The following is a 22,711-nucleotide window of genomic DNA, read 5'->3' as shown; positions in this document are numbered from 1 at the left end:
TCCAGCAGGTCTCTCCACCTGAGTACTTTTACAGTGAGATGACATGACCCCTTAACCCTGTGATCTTCAATGTGACGCCAGTAGGGAGAGACCCCAAGAATCTGAGGTGACGTGTCAGAGCATCACTGACTGTTGCAGAAGTCATCAATCGCAAGATGCACAACTCATCAAAGAAACAGCTTTATTGACACGGAAGGTGAGGAAAATAAATATAATTACATTAATGAGCTCATTAATTGTAAGACACATTCTGATCTGAGAATCAGAAAAATGTGAACAAAATACATGTCATGCGTTGAAGAAGTGCCATAATAATAATCCTGGCCTTCCCAAGTAAGGCACCTGCTGCGGCCAGGATCTACACTGTGCTAAATCCCAGGCTTGTGCTTGGCTACCCAGCAAAGATGTTATCATTTATACTTTACGGTTGGGACACTGAAGGTGGACAGGTAGGACCACTTTTTCCTCATTCCTGTGTTTTCATTTTGTGGGGGGTCAAGTCACTTTTCTCAGGCAGTAGAGCTGTAGGTCACGGGAGGCAGGTTTTCTTAACTCCAAAATGCGGTCCCTTTTCAGTGGGTCACTGTGTCCAGGCCCAAGGGGACAGAGGGCAGCTCTCTACAGGGGAACGTTGTGGGGAATGTGACTGATGCTCTCTGGCTTGGCTCTCTGCCATTAGGTGGTCAAAGACCTGGGGGACATGGAGTTGTAACCTAATCTCTAAATCACCAAATCGGAAGGAAGGTGTTACCAGGACAGCCAGGGTGGCTTAGCTTCCAGATCAATCCACTGCAGCAGGGGTCTTCTAGTGCCATGAAAGTGCCAGGGTCATTTCCGGCCACAAGCACAGCGGCACATGCCACTTGGAGTCATCCCTTCTCCTGCTGACCCTCTCCTAACACAGCAGCAGGTTTTCTTAGGGCCTCTCTGCAAGAGGGGAGCAAGCGCTGACAGGTCCTCATGAGCTAGCTGGTAGGCCCCTGGTGCGGGGAGCAGGTGACAACAGCAAGTTGGTTAGCCTGTGTGAATTCCCTGTGTCTGACCGCAGGGTGGGGATCTGACTCAACAAGGATGCTGCTGTGGTACTGAGATGACCCCAGAATCCCAGCCTGTTGTGACATCCCCAGAGCCCACTCCAGGCTTGGCACAGTCAGAAGACTCCTGGGCTGGGAGTGTCTGTCTAGCTGCAGTTTTTTGTAGGGGAACGAGGGGCAGAGTCAAATACACCTCAATGGCTTCCAAACACAGTTCCGCCTCATCAAGTGACTGAAGATGGTCCCCCAGGTTTTTGGCAGAGTGTTAGCAGGGATGTGAGTATAGTTGGGGTGCAGAGACAGGGGCACAGCAAAATGAGAGTCGGGGTGGCCTGAAGCATCAAGGCACGCGCAACAGATGCGTCTGTCGACTTGCCCAAAGGAGCTCGCGCGAAGCTGCCAGATAAGTGTGCTCCTGGGACTCGATTCTGGAGAAAGCTCTCAGGATGGTGCAGGGGAAAGGTCATCAAGTCTCCACGTGGACGGCCACCGGGCTGAAGGTGACTGTGGCAGGGTTCTGGCTGCTGGTGCTGCTGGGGTCCGGGGCAGAAGGGCTGGTAGGCTTGGGGCCCTTGGGCTCCAGCTCCCGCCTTGTTCTCATTTTCCTGCAGTGAGATAAGCACACACCAGTGAGTTTTTGCCCAGTTGGCCATGGGCCCTGGCCTTTGCGACAGTGGCTCTGGTAATACGGCGTGTATAGACCTTCACACGAGAGTGTTACTTCACTGCCAACCACAGAGCTGCTGGGTTGGGCCTCCGGCAGCAGCCGGCCCTTTTGGTTTTCCCTTCTTTAAGATTTATTTTTATTGGAAAGGCAGATCAGATTTACAGAGAGAAGGAGAGACAGAGAGGTTCACTCCCAGATGGCCACAACGGCTATAGCTGAGCCAAGAACCAGGAGTTTCTTCTGGCTCTGTTTCCACACCTGCTAAGCTGGGGGGTAGTAACAGTACCTGCCTTGTGTGGTCCTTGTGAGGTCGTACATGAGCTAACACACAAATAAAGCTTTAGAACTATGCCTGGCTTATGGTATGGAGTCACTGCATGTTGGCTGTAAGTGATCTTCCTACTATGATAAAGGTACTGCATGTTCACTACACTTCAAGCATGAGGAATACCTCCCTTCCAATAAAAAAACAACTAAGTGTATCATCACACAGATATACTGGCTGTTAGTATTCTGCTGTCTTACATGTATGTGCATGTGTGACCCACGTGTGTGACCACAGTGAATAGATGGTTTTTGTAACTCTGCCAATATCTTATGATGGATTTCCCCATCAATGCATTTTTCCCCTGCAATATCCTTTTTCTTAATGGCGTCCAGCTCTTCTAGGATGTGATTTATTTAATTTTGATTTCTTCCCTGAGAAAGAATAACCTTTTAGGAAAGATTGTGCCTGGAAGGTGATAATGCATAACATTTATTCTTCATGAAATCAAACTGTGTTATTTTATTCCCCCTTATTTGGCTCCAACAAAGAGGAGCTGTGATGCATGCTGCCAGTACTTGTCACCTCAAATACTTATGTAGCCTGCTCTAGGGAAGCCAGCGGAGGGATTCCCAGGAAGAAGGACAGAAACACTCCCCGATTTCCAGGTTTACCGTGTGCTCAAGGCCAGTATCATTGACACTCAGATGCTGTGTTTCTCCAGGTATGAGTCTGTGGTCCCCACGAGGTTTCTCCAGCAGAACAGACTTGAGGGCAGAGCCCCAAAGGGCAAGAACCTTGGCTGGTGACCCAGGGACATCCCCGGCACCGCAAGCCTCCCCCAACAAATGTTACTTCCTTATACAGTGCCAAGGCCCAGGGCATCCCATACCTGTTGTACATCTTCAGTAGAATCAGGACCACAGTGAAGATGATGATGACAACCACCACGATGGCAGCGATGATGGCTCCAGAACCTACAGAGGGCAGAGAGTACAGACAGCCTGGGACGGGGCCCTGCCGCGCACCTGCCACCCCTCTGGGTCAAGGGAAGATGAAAGGATAGGGATGTGAGGGGATGAGCACCACCCACCAGCCACGGTCCCATCCAGGTTAGCCAGGCACCCCTGGGCCTCAGCCTGCCTGCCTTGTCCACCAAATTCTGCTGCAGGCTGCGTCCCATTCTAATCAGCTGCATTCAGTCACACAGTTCTTCCAGGAAACAAGCCAAGCACACTATCTTTTCTCATGCTGATAACACAGAAGTAAACTGTGAGCTCTGTAGATGACTTTGAAATTGAAATTCAACCCTAAAAAGGGGCGGGGATGAAGACCTCATGGCCCCCAGACACCTATCATCCACACATTTCCATTTTCACCAATGTCTGTCTGGGTAAATATCTTAGAATAACTCAGTATGCCTGAAAATCCATTGTAGGTAAATGTTCTTTATTATTATTATTACTATTATTTATTTGAAAGGTAGAATTATTGACAGAGAGATCTTCTATCTTCTGGTTTATTCCCCAAGTGGCTACAACAGCCAGGGCTGGATCAGGCTTCTTCCTGGTTTTCCATGTACATGCAGGGTCCCAAGCACTTGGACCACCCCCTGCTGCTTTCCCAGGTGTGGTAGCACTGAGCTGGATCAGATATTGAATAGCTAGGACATATACTGGCACCCATATGGAATGCTGGCATGACAAGGAGTGGCCCAGTATGCTACACCACAGTACTGGCCCCAAAGGAAGTATTTCTAAACATGGAAAAATATGCATTTGGGCCCAGTGGCATGGCCCGGCAGCTAAAGTCCTCGCCTTGAATGCGCCGGGATCCCATATGGGCGCCAGTTCTAATCCCGGTAGCTCCACTTCCCATCCAGCTCCCTGCTTGTGGCTTGGGAAAGCAGTCAAGGACGGCCCAATGCTTTGGGACTCTGCACCTGCATGGGAGACATGGAGGAGGTTCCAGGTTCCCAGCTTCGGATTGGCGCAGCACCGGCCGTTGCGCTCACTTGGGGAGTGAATCATTGGACGGAAGAGCTTCCTCTCTGTCTCTCCTCTCTGTATATCTGACTTTGTAATAAAAATAAAAATAAATCTTTTAAAAAAGAGAAAAATATGCAATTGATTTAAAAATGTAGCTATGTTCCATATATTGCTTTAAAATAAATATAATCATCTTCCTATGTTATTAGATGTCTTCATGACTTGAAAATATTTATTTGTGTTTGTTTTAAAGATTAACTTATTTTTATTGTAAAGGCAGATACACAGAGAGAAGAGACAGAGAGAAAGATCTTCCATCTACTGATTCATTCCCCAAATGGCTGCAACAGCTGGAGTTGAGCCAATCCAAAGCCAGGAACCAGGAGCTTCTTCCTGGTCTCCCATGTGGGTGTAGGGTTCCAAGGTTTTGAGCCATCCTCTGCTGCTTTCCCAGGCCACAAGCAAGGAGCTGGATGGGAAGTGGAACAGCCGGAACATAAAACCCAGCGCCCACATAGGATGCTAGTGCAGGCATCATGTGGCCCCAAGAGCACACGCCCTCATCCTCTGCACCAAGAGCTGAGCGCGACACGTCCTGGCATCTGCTCCCCTGGCCTCCCAGCCAAAGTGACCTTACTCTTATAGAGGAAGTCCTCTCCCCGGGTGGTCATGTTCAGTGAGAAGAAGGTGGTGGCCCGCAGAGGAGTGACTGTGGTCATCTCGATCCTGCTGGGAATGAGAAGTTTTGTTTAAAGTAGAGCAAGCCTCAATATTCCTGTGCAATGCCCTCTGGTCTCCACCTGACTGCAAAAGACGCAGGAAGGCTGCTCTTGGCAGCAAGTTCATGCAAGACCCATTTCCTGGAGGAAATAAAATGTGTGCCCAACATCTGTCAAGAACTCTGCTTTTTCACCGCAGCTTGCATTTGGTCAACAACATTGACTCAACTGTATTTTACATTCGATCATCGAGAATTGCTGCTCCACTTGACAGATGACACCTAAGCCCCAAGGGCTCTCTGGAGTCCCATGTTTCGCTGGTGGCATTCACCCAACACTGTCCCTGCCATTCCCTCGGGCCTTCCTTTACCCTGCCATGGTGCCTGCTGTGGGGGTCCCACTTTGAGAAGTGCTAACATCTAAAAAAGCGCAGAGCAAAGATAGAAAACAACTATAGTCTAGAAGAGGCCTTGCAGAGGGCAGGGCTGGCGACAGGAGAAAGGCTAGCCAGTTCCCATAGCAGGAGATGAGGGCCCGGGAGAGGCTTGGCCTCAGAGTCTCCCTTCGTATCCTGCCTGTCTCAGTCCCTGAGGGGTGCTTATCATTCACCTTCCTGCCTCTCCAGTGAATAAATACACAAATTGTAAAGAAGAATTCAGGAGTGGCGGCATTGGCCACAAAGGCTAAGCTACCCCCCGGGTGCCAGCATCCCATGTGGGGGTGCCGGGAATCAACCCTCGCTCCGCTTCCGTTCCATCGTCCTGGTCACGACCCCAGGGAGGCAGCAGGTGATGGCCCAAGGGCTTGGGGTCCCTGCCACCTATGTTGCTCCTGGCTTTGGCCTGGCCCCACCCCAGCTGCTAAGGGCATCTGAGAAGTGAATCAATGGATGGGAGAGCTCTTTGTATCTCTCTGGCTTTTAAATAAAAAATTTTAAAATAACTGAAAACTCAGACCCACTTACATTGCTTTTTGTATTTTTGTCCCAATCCTGCTTCCTCTCTCCCCTAAGCAACCATGGTCTTGACCCTTCTCGACACTTGGCAGTGTTCAGTATCACCAAGTGTTAACTGGGTTACGCCAGGGGGACTTCCAGTTTGTGGGAAAAGACAGGTATGTTTATCTGGGGTACAAATTGTTGAAATCTGTGCACTCCGGTGGTCTTCAATATGTTTACATAATACGTATGATGAAAAAATTACTCATGAATTTAAACTTTTTTTTTTGGTACCAAAATAAGCTTACTGTTAATTCTACTTTCTGTGAACTTCCTTTAGTCCCCTTGTATATCCATAAGCATGGTTTATATTTAGGCTCTATGTAATGTATTTTTCATTTGTTTTGTTTTGTTTTTGCTATTTATTTAAAAGGCAGAGTTACACAGAGAGAGCTATTCTGTGTGTTGATTCATTCCCCAAATGACCACAATAGCCAAAACTTGTCCAGGCTGAAGCAAGGAGCCAGAAGTTTCTTCTGAGTCTCTCACATGGGTGCAGGGGCCCAAGGACTTGGGCCATCCTCTGCTGCTTTCCCAGTCATATCAGCAGGGAGCTGGATTGGAAGTGGAGAAGCTGGGACTTAAACGGGCACCTCTATGGGATGCTGGTGTCACAGTGGAGGCTTAGCCCACTACACTACAATGCTGGCCTCCTTTACATAATATTTACTACACAGACATCAGTCAGGTGCCTTGTATGTGACCGTCACTGTGCTACACGCTGGGGACATGCTAAGTGACCTGAGGAGCACTCCTGACTGTGGGAAACGCAGGCTTCAGTGAGAGACCAATTGTGTGTCCTCTCCTTCTGGGGCTCCCAGAACAACTATCCTCCCCCTGTCCTCCAATACCTCCTCTGGTCGGTTTGGAAAAGCCAACCCAGCCAGGGCTGTCGCCCACAGCTCCAGGTGGCTGCCAGAGAGGTCCGGCTTCTGGGTTGCACCTCCCTTCTCCCACCACTGATGGACACAGTGCTCAGGCTGCCACCTGCTTCCTGACCACCAGAGTAGGAGATGGGAAGCCTGGTGGCCAAAATCTGGCCTTACCGATCTGTAGGATGGCCTCTGCCTCCTTAGTCCAGGGCCTTGCCTAGTCTTTCCCAGCTCCTGTCTATCCTTCCTCCCACCGAAGAGGCCCCTCCCAGAGCTGGGGCTCCAGCCAGCAACCCCGTGCAGCTCTGCCTGGACCAGCCAAGCTTCTTGTTCCCCAGTAAAGTGAACACATGCTTCAAGACTCACCCCTGGGCAGGCTGCCACCCAGGCCACTAGCCAACTGGCATCTCCACCCCAGCAGTTAATATTGCTGCAGATCCCGGGGTGTCTGGTTCTCTCTGGCATCCTTCCAGCCCCTGCCTCCACCCCCAGGTTAAGTGTCTGACTCTGCTCACTTTTTCCTGGGGCTGGTGGGGGAGGCTGGGGTCAGCACCTGAGTTCCTTCCAATCTCCTTCATTCCCCTTGGCAGCGGAGTGTTGGAGGAAGAGGGTGAGAGGTTCCTGAGAGACCTCAGTGGGCAGTGTTTTGGGTGCTGGTATGAGTGCCAGTGGGTATCTGCTGAGCTAAAGTAACGCTGAGGGCAGGAGGAGGGGCTCAAAACAGGGAAAGATACGAGCACTAACAAGCAGGAGAGTGCGGAGTCTTCCCCAGCCCTGCATCCCATCCCTCCTCTCAGGGCGAGATGCCCACCCAAAGACATGGCCATCCTCACTGGAAGGGGGCGAGTCCACACCGGCATAGACCGTTGGCTTTTACCGCCGCCTCCAGCTAAGAGGATTCACCGGTAATGCCAGGAAAGAGATGCAAACAGGTGGCCACTGAGCAAGAGCCTCTTGGTGGGATGGCACGACTGCTAGCTAACCCTCCCCCCTGCTGTAAACTGACACACACATTCCCCCTTGCTGTGAAAGGACAGAGCTACTGCGCCAGCACCTGTCACCTGCCAAGCCCTTGTGCCAGATCTGTTTGATTTTTTTAATCCATGCCCTGATTGAATTCACAGAGTGCCAAGGAAGGGAGGGTTCCCTTTCCTATACCTGGGAATGCAGGTTCAGCTCTCCATGCTCACTCATTCAGCCTGGGGCTGCAGAGCTGGCGTTGGGAGTCCAGGCCCCGCCAGCCGAGGAGCTGGATATGGCCCCCTGCTCCGCCCTGGCCTGCAGGCACGCCCCAAGAGGTCTGCAGATACACACATGTGCACATGCATCAACATACACACACACTGACCAGTGATGCTGCCACCTAGGGTGTCGGGGACGCAGGTCCAGCAGGGGTGACCACCAGAGGACGGAGCTGCAGGTGCGGGATTCCTCGTGGCTGCGTTTCTCCTAGCTCTGAGAGACAGTGAGTGATCCTGGAGCATATCCCGCCTCATCGCGGCCCGGGGGCTCTCAATGACCTCTCTGTTTCTGCCACATGGGAGACGGTGGGAGGAGGGCAGTGGACCATCGACGGCCAAGAATGTGGCTGTTTGCAAAGTGCGGGGTCCCCATGACTGCTGTTAACCAAGTGAGGTCTGACAGGGGAATGTGGTGTCCACAGCGCTGATGACCAGGGTCATAGAAAATGGGGCTTGGGACAGGAGGGAGCTGGTTATCACTGACTGAGGTGACTTTAACAGCCACAACAAACATGTAACATGTGTCAGGAACCACACTCAGCGCTTTATGTTGGTCCTCCTACCTCTTTACTAAAGGGGGGAGGAATATCACTGTGTCCATTCTACAGACCAAGACACTGAGGCTCATAGCACTGGGGAAACTGACCCAAGTTGTTCACAGGCTAACATGGAAGCCATCCCAGGAGTCAAGCCAAGCTCTATCTGATTTCACAGCCTCTTCTCCATTCAACTCTCCCCACACTGGCTCCCAGCGTGTGTACCAGGCACAGAAAGTGCAGCCCTGGGCCTTTGATGAGAAAATCCAGCCAGGCCCACGTTCAACAGAGCTGAGCCCAACTCTTTCCCCACTCCTGGCCACACACTGAACGAACCTCCCTCTTCAGCCAAGCCTTCCCCAGATGGTCAGAATCTGCCCAGTGGTGCCATGTGGGAGGTCAGTCTGGGAAGTGCTAGAAGGTCATCGCCATTTGCTCACTGTGCACCCCTCAGTCAGTGTCAGAGCCTGATCTGGCAGACACACACCCCCGGGACCAGAACACTGCCCCTTCTGCCTCATCTCTGTGGTGCCCTCCTTCCCTCAGCGGCCTTACGTATCCACTCCTGGAGGAGACTACGGAGGCACAGCCAGGTCAATCAGACAGCTTGCGGAGGGCAACCCACTGGGTGACCCATGCAGCCCCATGCCTACCAGAGCAAGGCACTGGTCCGGCCTGCCTTGGTCTCCTCCACCATTCCCAAGCAGCCCCAGGAATACTGGGAAGCTTTTGTTACCTTGTTGTTGTTGTTGTTTATTTATTGGAAAGTCAGATACACAGAGAGGAGGAGACAGGAAGATCTTCCATCCGATGATTCACTCCCCAAGTGATCACAACAGCCGGAGCTGAGCCAATCTGAAGCCAGGAGCCAGGAGTCTCTTCCGGGTCTCCCACATGGGTGCAGGGTCCCAAAGCTTTGGGCCGTCCTTGACTGCTTTCCCAGGGCACAAGCAGGGAGCTGGATGGGAAGTGGGGCTGCCGGGATTAGAACCAGTGCCCATAATGGTATCCCAGCGCATTCAAGGCAAGGACTTTAACTGCTGCGCTATCATGCCGGGCCCAAGATTTAATATTTTAAAAGGTAATTTCACCAGGAACCAGAGGCCGTAACTACTCATTAGCCCATCTGACTCCTTACATTGTGGCAAGTTGAATGGTCTATGAACAAACAACGTGGCTGAGGAAACTTCACAGAAAAATGGGATTCTGGGCCAGTGTGGTCACTACCTGGAGTGTTGGCATCCCAGATGGGTGCCGGTTGTTATCCTGGCTGCTCCACTTCTGGCCCAGCTCATTGCTAATACATATGGGAAAGCAGCAGCAGATGGCCCACCTGTTTGGGCTCTGTACCCATATAAGAAACCTGGATAAAGTTCCAGGCCCCTGGCTTCCAGCTGGTCCAGCCCTGGCCAGTGAAGCCAACTATGGAGTGAACCAACAAATGGGAGATTTCCATCTCTCTTTCTCTATCTCTGACTTTCAAATAAGTAAATACAATGTTTAAGACAAAAGCAAAACAAAAAACAGGACTTTTACAAACCCACAGCCAATTGCTGCTGCCACCTACAGGAAGAATGAGAAATTGATGTGGGGATTCAGTCAACACTAATTGGTCCATCCTTCCAAATTTGAGATGCACAGAAGTGTTTTTGCTTTTTAAATGATTGTGTATTTTTATTAACTTTAAAGGCAAAGAGACAGATCTTCCATCTTCTGGTTCACTCCCCAAATGCCTGCAACAGTCAGTGTTGGGCCAGAGGCTGAGAAACTCAAGCCAGGTCTCCCATGTGAGTAGCAGGGACTGAAGTTACCTGCTACCCAGGATGCATATTAGCAGGAAGCTGGACCAGAAGCAGAGCCACGACACCATCTCAGGCGCTCTCATAAGGGAGGCAAGCCATCCCAAACAATGCACTAATGGCTATGCCAAACGCCTGTCCCACAGACACTTTTTTTTTTAAAGAAATTTATGAATCAGCACTGAGGAGCAGCAAGTTAAACTAAAACACAGCAGCAACCTTGTTTCTTGTCTCACATGAAAGAAGAATCTTCATGCGGACAACTCTAGTTTGCAAAGCACGGTTTATTTAGGAAGCAAAGAATGAGTGCTCCTGTCACAGTGACAGGAGGGGGGGTCCAAGGAAGGAAAAGGTCCCGACGTAGGAATGGTGTCTTTTATGCACCCTCTCAGGGGAGTTGTCGCAGGGTGCGAGCAAGACCATATCAGACAAGTCTAGGGTGTATTAAGTAGTCTTTATAACCAATCTTGGTGATAACAGGACCCATAGAAATAGCAGATCACAAGTCCACATAACTGAAACCCCAAGAGGAACAAATGGTCATGACCCTGAAGTCCATCCACTAAACTGAAGACCTATGTCCCAGCTTCTCCAGCAATATACGTTATCCTAAGAGACATACAACAAATAACCTGGACACATTTACAAAGCTGCAGACATTCACCTTTCCCTGGATTCTCTGTTCATATTCCACTACTGCTAGGCCTCACCCCTCCTGGAACTCTTGAAAGTACACACATTAGAAATAAAAAGCATCTCAGGCCCGGCGGCTAAAGTCCTCGCCTTGAAAGCCCCGGGATCCCATATGGGCGCCAGTTCTAATCCGGGCAGCTCCACTTCCCATCCAGCTCCCTGCTTGTGGCCTGGGAAAGCAGTCGAGGACGGCCCAATGCATTGGGACCCTGCACCCGCGTGGGAGACCCGGAAGAGGTTCCTGGTTCCTGGCTTCGGATTGACGCAGCACCGGCCCGTTGTGCTAACTTGGGGAGTGAATCATCGGACGGAAGATCTTCCTCTCTGTCTCTCCTCCTCTCTGTATATCTGACTTTGTAATAAAAATAAATATAAATCTTTACAAAAAAGAAAAGAAATAAAAAGCATCTTAACATTAACATCTTTACTGTCCCACCCAAGCAGTGGAGAGAGGGTGAGGAATATAGACACACAGGAGCCATGCTCAGGGGCTACCTGTCTTCGAGGTTTGTCCACGGAAAGCCAGAGAGCAAGCAGGTACGGAGAGGCCGAGAGTTGGAGTGCCAGAGAAACAGAAGCACATGACCAAGAGAGACAGAGCCCCTCCCTATCATGGGCCTTTATGGGGGCTTGCAATACCGCCCCCTCTCACCTTTCCAAAGGTTGCACAATTAGAATATCAACTCCCATCACTCAGAGTTGTCATGAAAAAAGCAAAGAGAATGGGAGGAGAGGCCACAAGCCACACCCTTCTGACCAGGAACTAGGCTGCCCATTGTGAATCCCCCTTCCTGAGAGGACACCACTGCCACCATTTGCTTAGGTCTTTCCTCCTGCTACTATGGTGGGAGACCTCCGTCTCACACTCTTAAATGGATCTTGCTTTGCACACTGAAATCGTCCGCATGAAAATTCTGCCATGTGGGATGAGGTTGCTGTCATCTTCCACGTCAAATTCCCCTCAATAACGAGCCTCCGTCTGCTCCTGGACATTGAAGGTTCCAGGAGCAGCATCACGGCAAGAGTGGGTGTGAGGGCCATCATGTGGCCAGCTGACCCCACTCTGCACCTTTGGGAACTTTGGTGCAAGACTCTGCATTTCCCTATTAGCTCATCCTTGCTGATCTGCACCCTCAGGAAAGAAATCCCAGCTCCTCCCGGGTCATTCTTGAGGATGCTCGGCAGCTTTGGGGGCAGAGCATACTGGCCAGTAGCTCATGACCCAGTAAGACCTAGATACTGACCTTGGCCTCTCACTGAGGGGCCCTGTGTTCTCAGCTGTAAAACAGGGACCATTGGCCCAGCTCTGGGCCTAGGGGAGCATCAAAGAGATCCCCACGGCCTAGGAGAGAGCCCCGTGGGTGGCAGCTGACGAGCACGGCCATGCCCATGACTTTTCCTCCTCTCCCTCTTCAGGCCACATTTTCATTGCTTTCCTTGGCGTGTAAACTCGCTGTCACCGGTCATGGTGGCTGTGTTTGGCCAAGCCCAGGTGTAAACAGAAGGGTCAGGGAGCTAGACCAGGGGAGCACAGTGTCCAGGGAGACAGCTGAAAGGGGGAGTCCCTGGGACTTCTGGAAGATGGCCTGTGGACAGCAGAAACAGAGGGGCTGGAAACTCCTGTGGGGAGGAGCCGGGTGTGGGCTCCCACCTCAGGGTGAGAACCAGGCCACTGGCTTCCCTTTGCCACGCACTTGCCTTGTGGCCCTGGTGTGTTCTCTCCTCTCCCTGGGCCTTGGTTTTCCTCTCTGCATAATGGTCTGGTTTGGAGATGCTTTCTTACAGCATTCTTCAACCTCATGGTTCTATTGCATCTTAATTGGAGAACTAATGTTTTTCCAACAGCTTGGCCTTCCTTGCATAAGAGACTTGGGGAGTTACAGGAGCACGGGGGACATCTGTGTGAGGAGGACCTGCTGGAAGGCAGCTGAGCTGGGAACAAACGGGAAGCCCCACAGTGCATGGGGATCCTCAGCAGGGAGTCCACAAACGTGGGGGACACAGCGACCCACTGCCTGCACCCCTCTCTCCTACCATAGCCCCTCACCATACCCCGTCTGCCCTGTGGGTCCCTGCTCTGCCTCACTGTGTGTCACAGCTGCCAGAGTAGGGCGGGAGCTCTGCTTGATTGATATGCTCTTGAACTTAAGGTATGTTGAGCACGTGCACTGGAAATTGACTTCCAGAAACTCAGAACCACGTTTTCCACTTGTGCCAGCACCCACCGGGCATACCATTATCTACCAGTCTGGACTTCTGTCCACGTGCTCTGTCGTTCATTTCACCAACACCCACTGCATTCAGTGAATTCAGAGCAAGACTGGCTGCAACCAAGGAGACAGCGGATCGTTCTGTCTCCAGGTTGTTCCTTCCCTCCGTGTGCAGCATGTCCTGGCCTGCTTCGTGCCTAGTCCAATCCTAGTCCTTGTGCCCAAAGGGCAGCACAAGCTGTGCCAGGAGTCGGTGGGAGGAAGAGACTGTGGGTGTTGCGGCTGGGACTGACCCATGGCTGGAATGTGACCTGCGGCTTCCATCTGCCCCTCAGCTCTGGGCTTGAGCCAAGCCCCTGGCACTCCAGAGACCACAGCATCCTGAGTGTGTGTCCAGGTGGCCCAGTGTCCCTGGGGACTGGGGGACAGGGCCTAAGGCAGCCCAGCTGGGGTGGGGGGGGGAAGCCTACGAGGCACTGAGGCACTGTACTACTGGCTCCCTGTTTCATCCACAGCAGCGCAGCCTTGGCGGCTCCGACTGGCAGGAAGCAGGGACTCAGGGTGGTGGGACGACTGGCCCAGCACCAGCTGCCCCATCTTGAGCTCTGCTGGGAAGGAACCAGCCTGGCAGGTGTGAGCAGGCCCTGCCCTGTGCTGTGGTTCTGGGTATCTGCTGTTCTGTGGTTTGAGCCAGAACTGCCCTGTCTGGCAGCCTTGGTGCAGCATCCCTGATTGCCTAGAGCGCCCCCTCCTGGGGACATCCGGAAGTGTCTCCAGGAGTTTCGGCCTGTTTTCCGGAAGGCAGGACCTGCCTGGTGGAGACTTCCTGGTGTAGGACTACCCTATCTGTCTCTTCTGGAACAGCGACCCCGTCCTAGAAGACAACGAGCTAACGGAGTTGACTGGCAAGGCTTGTTCTCCCCAGGTAGGCAGTCACTCCCTTGCCCAGGCCACTCAGTGGTGGTCGCTGTAGGTGACTGGGCACAGCCTGCAAGGCTACATGGAGCAGGAGACTAGGCAGCCCCACGCCCTGGGTGGGGCGTGGGGAGCCAACACAGGTGTGAAAGCTGAGGAAGTTGGCAGCTGAGTTGGACTTAGCTCCAACCTGTGGACTGGGACACCTAGCTAGAGCTGGTCCTGGCTGCATGAGACCAGGAGAGGTGGCCACAGCTGTCACCAGGAGTTAGGGTGCCAGGGGGGCTGAAGGCAGGAAGCTGAAAGTTGGCCCAGGGATGAGCTCAGCCCTGCGCTGCAGCCTGCCACCACCCCGCCAGCCTCACTGCTGTGACCCCCTACCCTGTGGGATATGGCATCTACTTGTAAGGAAAACTCATTACTGTAAAATTAAGCAGGGCAGGGTCTCCCTGGCACAAGCCACTGTTCAAGGATTGCACATCTGCCTCCTCCTCCCGAGTGGGATGGCAGAGGCTGCTGTGCACCAGCTGCTCCTGCCCCAGCCGATCGTGGCCCGTACATCGGGGCTGCTGGCTGAAGGCCCCTGTGTTTAGGCAATCAACAGGCACCTTCTCTGAGAAGGGAGAAGCACAGCTCTGGAAGTGGGGGTGGCGCTGCCCCAGGCTGGACTTGGGGTGGTGTTCACCCAGTGTCCCAGAAAGCTTCATACCACAGCACCCTGAGGCTCCAGGAAACAGACCAGCCGAAGGGCACAGACCAATGCTGACTGGCACTAGGGAATCTTGGGGGTGTGTGTGGACGGGAATGCCCCACCCTGCCCACTCATCCCAACACCCTGAGGGCGGGGCCGGGGGTTAGACCTCAGTGACAACTCTCAAGTACAGAGCTTCTAAGGCCTGACTTTATTACAGGAAAAAAAAAAAGTTTATCTATTTGAACGGCAAAGGCGTTGGGGAGAAAGAGATATTTCAGTGGCCGGGTCAATTCCCAAATGCCAGCAACAGCCAGGGCTTAGCCAGGTCTAAACCAGGAGCCAGGTTCTTGAGCCACCCCTGCTGCCTCCCAGGGTACGCCTTAGCAGGAAGCTGGAACTGGAAACAGAGCCAACTCTCAAACCCAGACGCCCTGGTAAGGGACCCAGGTGTCCCAAGGGGAGTCTGAACCATTGACACCCTTATTTTTATTTTTTAAAAATATTTATTTTATTTCTATTGGAAAGACCAATATATATATAAAAGGAGGAAAGATGGAGAAGAGGATCTTCCATCCGATGATTCACTCTCCAAGTGACCACAACGGCCGAAGTCAGGAGCCAGGAAATTCCTCCAGGTCTCCCACGCGGGTGCAGGGTCCCAAGGCTTATGGGCCGTCCTTGACTGCTTTCCCAGACCAGAAGTAGGGAGCTGGATGGGAAGTGGAGCTGCCAGGATTAGAACCGGCGCCCATATGTTATTTCGGCACATTCAAGGTGAGGATTTAGTTGCTAGGCCACGCCGCCGGGCCCGACACCCTTACTTTTAAGAAGACAACTGGAGATCATCACGAGAGCTTTGAGAGGGAAAAGGCCTCAAATGCAGAACAACCAGCAAAGAGCAGAAACACCACAAGCACACGGGAGCAGAGGGGAGCCCAGACACGCCAGAGAGAGAATCCTGCACCTGTCAAACAGGACAATGGGGCCCCAGGAAAGTTAGAATACAACAAAAGAAATTTTTAAAAACCAACAGGAGCATTGGAAGAAAGCTGAGAAAACGTCTCAGTCAATGAAACAAAAAGGAAACAGAAAGTCAGCGACAACAGGTCACGCCGGAAGGTCCAACATCTGGCCAATAAAAATGGCAGAAATGAGTTTTCAAAAAGTCAAGTGAGGGGTTGGCATGGTGGCACAGTGGGTTAGCTGTGTCCTGTGAAGCCAGCATCCCATTTCAGCATGAGTTTGAGTCTCTGCTTCCGATCCAGGTCTGACTCATGCACCTCGGAAAGCAGCAGAAGATGGCCCAGGTGCCTGGGTCCCTGCGCCCAGACGCACATGAAACTCCTGGCTTCTCCCAGGACTGGTGCTGGCGGTCGTGGCCATGTGGGGAGTGAATTAGCCAATGGATAATCTCTGTTTCTCTTTCTGTCACTCTGTGCTTCAAATAAATCTTGAAAAAATTAAAAAAAAAATCAAGCCGAAAGGATCAATTCTTGGGTGAAGTCTGAACAGCGCTGACGTTGCCAGTAGCCATGTCAGACGCGCTGAGAAAGCCCTGGACAAACGCGAGGGAAAGGAACCCTGCACCGGATGCACACAGCAAGCCCAGGCCGATCTCCCGGTGCAAAGATGAGGTTTTTCAGGCAAAATGCACCCTGCCCTGTGTCTCTCTCCCACAAAGCTGCTGCTGTCCCTGGGTGAACAAGCAGGAAGAGGACGGGGTGCCGGGCTGGTGAAATCTGGGATGACCAGCGTGGCTGAGGGAAGCAGGCACGGGGAACCCCTGCCAACCGAGAGACACAAGGGACCCAGGCAGCTTTCCAGCACCTGTCCAGCAGAGGGAGGTGCGCCCTTTGTCGGAGCACCGAGAAAACAAGCGCATGGTAGAAAACAACGCACCCCCTCCTCCCCAGGCTGCGAACACAACTCTCTGCCTGTAGGCCCGCCTCTCCACACCCACCCCGTCCTCTGCGCTGGCCCAGGGTCCTGGGCGCCCCAATCTGAAAACTCCCAAGTTCACAGCTCTCTGCTTTTCACGAAGAGAAACTGAGGGCCAGGTAGCCAGGCATGCACAGAGAGTGGAAGGTACAAGTGAGTGTGCCGTTCTGGGTTTTTAATAGCTTTCACTTACAGATCTACTTAAAAGGCAGAGTAAGAAACAGAGAACAGAGAAAGATTTTCCCATCTACTGTTTCATTTTCCAAGTGCCTGAAACAGAGCTGGGTCAGGCCAAAGGCAGAAGCCTAAAACGCCACCCAGGACTCCCATGTGAGTCGTAGGGACCCAAGTACTGGAACCGTGACATGCTGCCGCCCAGCCTGTGCATTAACAGGAAGCTGGATCAGAAGCAGAGTAGCTGGGACTTGAACCTGCATTCAGACATGGTGGCCGTGAAACGTGCTGTGCCACATTGCTTGCTTGAGAGCTCTTTTTTGATTCACTTAGAACCCAGATCTGCAGCAGTAACGAGAACCAAACCAAAGGCAAGTGAGAACTGTGTGGCGTGGAAGGCACACCTCACTGCCCATCGGCTCCTTTGCAAGGCAGGACCATACAGGCGCCGTTGGTCCTGTGCACGTGGACAAGGTGACCCAGGAGAGGAGGCAGTGTGGCAGCAGCAAGACCCAAATGAGCGCCAGCAACCTCCTGGGATCTAGAGCTCTTGGGCAGCTCCCTGCTCAGTCTTTTTCTTACTTTTGAGTTATTTGAAAAGCAGAGTTACAGAGAGAGGACAGACAGACTCTTCTATCCGCTGGCTTATTCCCCAAATGGCTTCAAATGGCTTCAAATGGCCAGGACTGGCCCAGGCCAAAGCCAGGAGCTTTTTCCAGGTTTCCCTTGTATTTGCAGTGGCCCAAGCACTTAGGTCATCTTCTGCTGCTTTCCCAGGTGCAGTAGCAGGGGGCTGGATCATAAATGGAACAGCTGGGACTTGGATGCTGGCATGGCAGGCAGAGGCTTCACACACTGTGCCACGGTACCAGCACCGGTTTATAGGACTGTCAAGGTCAGTGTCTTCCTAGGAAGTGCACTGATGAGCTGCTCCCTAGCATACCTCTGCCCCGCCTCTCTGCGATTCTCAGCCCCTCCCCTTTTCCCAGGCCTCACTGGCTGAACGCTCCTGTGAATGTGTTAAGGTTGCTGATGCTTGCAGGGCCTCTGCCTTCTTATCTGGAATCCTTGGAGAAACAGGGGCCTGAGGTGGGCCAGAACCCTGGGCTAGAAGTGGGGAGTCCTGGTTTTGCTCATGTCTTGCTGCTGTTACTGACCTGCTGTGTGACCTTGGGAGGTGCCTGGCTCAGTCTGGGCTGCAGTTTGCTCTCCTGTGTAAGGAACACCTGGAGCCTGGAGCAGGCCTCTTGCGCCTTCCAGCCAGGAATTCCTGCAGCCTCCAGGCCGTTCAGGACACACTGCCCCCTCCCCAGGGACCTACTGGCTCCTCATACCTTCTATTTCAGAAGGAAGGCTCCTCCCCTTTCTTGCCCAGCCTGGGCCTGGCCGATACTGGACCCCAGAGAGGAGAAGAGGTGGGAAAATAACCCGGGCTTTTGGGGATGGCTTGCGGTGAGGGCTGGCCCATGGCCACTCCCCGGAGGCCTGGAGATACAGAGGGTGTTTGTCTGAGGACCCTGCTGTTCCACTGAAGTTCCTCCTCTCAAGCCACACTGCCAGCTGGCCCCTGCTGGCTGGGAGCAGCACTTCTGTGGGCTGTGAGCTGGACCGTGAAAGCAGGTGGGGACAAAGCTGGGGAGCCTCCTGGGCAGGGCCAGAGATTGGGGTGGTGGAGAGGGAATGCCACACGGAGGGTGGGGAGCAGCAGAGGAAGGGCTAGGGAGGTGGGGATGCTTATTCCTGACTTGCTTGCTGACAAGCCAAGCCACTGCCTTCTCCTCTCTGAGCCTCAGTTTGCTCAGCTTTAAAATGGGGCAGCTGTCTTCTCCATTTGGCTCAGAGAACTAAATGCACTAAAATGATAAACTTGCAAACGTCCAGTGTGGTGGGATGCAGGCAGTGAGTGTTTGGACCCATGCTCCAATTCCACCCCTGCCCTCCCCCCCACTGACCTCTGAGAGTGTCATGAGGACCGAGAGGGGCAGATTGAGAGCAGCTGCCCACAGATTGGGACGGAATGGATGAAGGCTCTGCCGGGATGCGCTTCTGCGGGCTGTGTGCATTTTGTTTGCTTGCAATGTGAAGGGAAGGGCAAGCATTGCCTCCACACCCCCTCACCTCGCATGGTCTGTGCCTGGTCCACTGAGCCCGTGCCCTGGTGCTGGGGCAGGGTCCTCCAGTGTCCTGGGCATCAATCCAGGGTATGCTAGGTGCCAGGGGCTTTTCTGAGAACCCCTCCACCCAGGACATTGGTGGCCCCCATGACATCGAGCTGGACTGAGGGACCCATTTCTGTTGAGCCCTTGTGTGCTAGCAGGGCCTGGGAGAACCTCAGGTGTGGAAGCCACGGGATGCAGGCTCCCTCACACCCAGGGTGTGGGGGCTGAGCCCAGGAAGGGGGCAGAAGGCATGGCCTCCCAGCCCTGCATGCCCCCACTGTGCTGCCAGCTGAGTGGGCCGCCCGCACACCCGAGCTGTGCTGCCAGCTTCACATTCACGATCCCAATTACGTACTAGTGTACTTCATACCCAGAGAGGCTCAGGAATGTGTCTAAAGACACACAGCTACCAGGGGGAGACCGGGGCCTCATTTCTACTGCCCAAACCAAGGGCCGCCCAGCATGCACCTGAAGTGTTAGAGGACATGAGAGGGCCTAGTGGCTAGAGTCCTTGCCTAGAAAGCCCCGGGATCCCATATGGGCGCCAGTTCTAATCCCGGCAGCTCCGCTTCCCATCCAGCTCCCTGCTTCTGACCTCGAAAAGCAGTTGAGAATAGCCCAAAGTCTTGGGACCCTGCACCCATGTGGGAGACCTGGAAGAGCTTCTGGCTCCTGGCTTCGGATCAGCTCAGCTCCAGCCATTGCGGCAGCTTGGGGAATGAACCATTAGATGGAGGATCGTCTTCCCTGTCTCTCCTCTTCTCTGTATATCTGTCTTTCCAATAAAAATAAATAAATATTAAAAAAAAAGTAGAGGGCATGTGGAAGAGACTTCAAACGTGTACACAGGGCTGGGAAATATTGCCCAGGGCAGGAGAGCCTGGTGGAAGGCGGTGGGGTGCTTCTGGGCGTGGTAGCTGTGGGGTCAGAGGAGGAGCGGGCAAGCCAGTGGGTCAAACAAGCCGTGAACCCTGGCGCGTGGCTGCTCCTGGGTGGGCTGTGGCAGTGGTCTGTACACCACAGTGCCTGAGATCCCAGGGCTCCCCAGGAGGTGGGGGTGGGGGTCCTGGTACTCACAGGGGAGACCTGGCCTGAGCGTTCAGCTCTCAGTTTGGATCCCAGGCTGTTGTGGGCAGGTGGAGAGTGAGTCAGTTGGCAGTGTTCTCTCTCTCTGTTCTCAAATAGGAAAGTTAAAAATGATGGTAATAGAGGGCTGCGGGAGAGGACGTCTAGCTCGGATCCCGAACCCAGTCCGCCATGTGCCCATGGCTCATGGCGGGCTGGGCCCGGACATGCCTGGGTGCGGCCTGCTTCCTTCTGGGGTGAGTACGCCGAGGGGGGAGGCCTCCGTGACTGGGCATGTCCGGGACCCACCCAACACCCTCATTGGGTGGTGGGTGAACGGGATTGGGGAGGGGCGCAACCTCGGGCCTGCAGGATTTAACCTCCGGCTGCCAGAGGCGAGCCGAGGGCTGCGGGAGAGGACGTCTAGCTCGGATCCCGAACCCAGTCCGCCATGTGCCCATGGCTCATGGCGGGCTGGGCCCGGACATGCCTGGGTGCGGCCTGCTTCCTTCTGGGGTGAGTACGCCGAGGGGGGAGGCCTCCGTGACTGGGCATGTCCGGGACCCACCCAACACCCTCATTGGGTGGTGGGTGAACGGGATTGGGGAGGGGCGCAACCTCGGGCCTGCAGGATTTAACCTCCGGCTGCCAGAGGTGAGCCGAGGGCTGCGGGAGAGGACGTCTAGCTCGGATCCCGAACCCAGTCCGCCATGTGCCCATGGCTCATGGCGGGCTGGGCCCGGACATGCCTGGGTGCGGCCTGCTTCCTTCTGGGGTGAGTACGCCGAGTGGGGAGGCCTCCGTGACTGGGCATGTCCGGGACCCACCCAACACCCTCATTGGGTGGTGGGTGAACGGGATTGGGGAGGGGCGCAACCTCGGGCCTGCAGGATTTAACCTCCGGCTGCCAGAGGCGAGCCGAGGGCTGCGGGAGAGGACGTCTAGCTCGGATCCCGAACCCAGTCCGCCATGTGCCCATGGCTCATGGCGGGCTGGGCCCGGACATGCCTGGGTGCGGCCTGCTTCCTTCTGGGGTGAGTACGCCGAGGGGGGAGGCCTCCGTGACTGGGCATGTCCGGGACCCACCCAACACCCTCATTGGGTGGTGGGTGAACGGGATTGGGGAGGGGCGCAACCTCGGGCCTGCAGGATTTAACCTCCGGCTGCCAGAGGCGAGCCGAGGGCTGCGGGAGAGGACGTCTAGCTCGGATCCCGAACCCAGTCCGCCATGTGCCCATGGCTCATGGCGGGCTGGGCCCGGACATGCCTGGGTGCGGCCTGCTTCCTTCTGGGGTGAGTACGCCGAGGGGGGAGGCCTCCGTGACTGGGCATGTCCGGGACCCACCCAACACCCTCATTGGGTGGTGGGTGAACGGGATTGGGGAGGGGCGCAACCTCGGGCCTGCAGGATTTAACCTCCGGCTGCCAGAGGTGAGCCGAGGGCTGCGGGAGAGGACGTCTAGCTCGGATCCCGAACCCAGTCCGCCATGTGCCCATGGCTCATGGCGGGCTGGGCCCGGACATGCCTGGGTGCGGCCTGCTTCCTTCTGGGGTGAGTACGCCGAGGGGGGAGGCCTCCGTGACTGGGCATGTCCGGGACCCACCCAACACCCTCATTGGGTGGTGGGTGAACGGGATTGGGGAGGGGCGCAACCTCGGGCCTGCAGGATTTAACCTCCGGCTGCCAGAGGCGAGCCGAGGGCTGCGGGAGAGGACGTCTAGCTCGGATCCCGAACCCAGTCCGCCATGTGCCCATGGCTCATGGCGGGCTGGGCCCGGACATGCCTGGGTGTGGCCTGCTTCCTTCTGGGGTGAGTACGCCGAGGGGGGAGGCCTCCGTGACTGGGCATGTCCGGGACCCACCCAACACCCTCATTGGGTGGTGGGTGAACGGGATTGGGGAGGGGCGCAACCTCGGGCCTGCAGGATTTAACCTCCGGCTGCCAGAGGCGAGCCGAGGGCTGCGGGAGAGGACGTCTAGCTCGGATCCCGAACCCAGTCCGCCATGTGCCCATGGCTCATGGCGGGCTGGGCCCGGACATGCCTGGGTGCGGCCTGCTTCCTTCTGGGGTGAGTACGCCGAGTGGGGAGGCCTCCGTGACTGGGCATGTCCGGGACCCACCCAACACCCTCATTGGGTGGTGGGTGAACGGGATTGGGGAGGGGCGCAACCTCGGGCCTGCAGGATTTAACCTCCGGCTGCCAGAGGTGAGCCGAGGGCTGCGGGAGAGGACGTCTAGCTCGGATCCCGAACCCAGTCCGCCATGTGCCCATGGCTCATGGCGGGCTGGGCCCGGACATGCCTGGGTGCGGCCTGCTTCCTTCTGGGGTGAGTACGCCGAGGGGGGAGGCCTCCGTGACTGGGCATGTCCGGGACCCACCCAACACCCTCATTGGGTGGTGGGTGAACGGGATTGGGGAGGGGCGCAACCTCGGGCCTGCAGGATTTAACCTCCGGCTGCCAGAGGTGAGCCGAGGGCTGCGGGAGAGGACGTCTAGCTCGGATCCCGAACCCAGTCCGCCATGTGCCCATGGCTCATGGCGGGCTGGGCCCGGACATGCCTGGGTGCGGCCTGCTTCCTTCTGGGGTGAGTACGCCGAGGGGGGAGGCCTCCGTGACTGGGCATGTCCGGGACCCACCCAACACCCTCATTGGGTGGTGGGTGAACGGGATTGGGGAGGGGCGCAACCTCGGGCCTGCAGGATTTAACCTCCGGCTGCCAGAGGCGAGCCGAGGGCTGCGGG

General features: G+C 54.7%; 1 protein-coding gene across 1 annotated transcript; it reads right to left on the bottom strand.

Moving 5' to 3' along the window:
• Nucleotides 1–1,315: 1,315 nt before the first annotated feature.
• Nucleotides 1,316–7,978, bottom strand: NCMAP (non-compact myelin associated protein). The gene is made up of 4 exons (XM_058660799.1): nt 7,891–7,978; nt 4,592–4,680; nt 2,859–2,943; nt 1,316–1,639 (listed from the first exon to the last, which is right to left on the bottom strand). Exons 2-4 carry the CDS (start codon nt 4,671–4,673, stop codon nt 1,501–1,503), a joined length of 306 nt encoding a protein of 101 aa, XP_058516782.1. The 5' UTR covers nt 4,674–4,680; nt 7,891–7,978; the 3' UTR covers nt 1,316–1,500.
• Nucleotides 7,979–22,711: the final 14,733 nt, after the last annotated feature.

This window comes from Ochotona princeps, chromosome 2 (genome assembly GCF_030435755.1).
Source record: "Ochotona princeps isolate mOchPri1 chromosome 2, mOchPri1.hap1, whole genome shotgun sequence".
Taxonomy (NCBI): domain Eukaryota; kingdom Metazoa; phylum Chordata; class Mammalia; order Lagomorpha; family Ochotonidae; genus Ochotona; species Ochotona princeps.
The sequence above is the reverse complement of the archived record's forward strand: the minus strand, read 5'-3'. Positions and strand labels throughout refer to the sequence as shown.

Bases quoted from the DNA above. Each gene is read 5' to 3' on its own strand.
- NCMAP (XM_058660799.1), bottom strand. From the start codon at position 4,673: ATGACCACAGTCACTCCTCTGCGGGCCACCACCTTCTTCTCACTGAAC. The intron at 2,944-4,591 runs GTAAGGTCACTT...TGCCCTCTGTAG, and splicing joins AGAGGACTTCCTCTATAAGA to GTTCTGGAGCCATCATCGCT. The intron at 1,640-2,858 runs GTATGGGATGCC...ATCTCACTGCAG, and splicing joins CTACTGAAGATGTACAACAG to GAAAATGAGAACAAGGCGGG.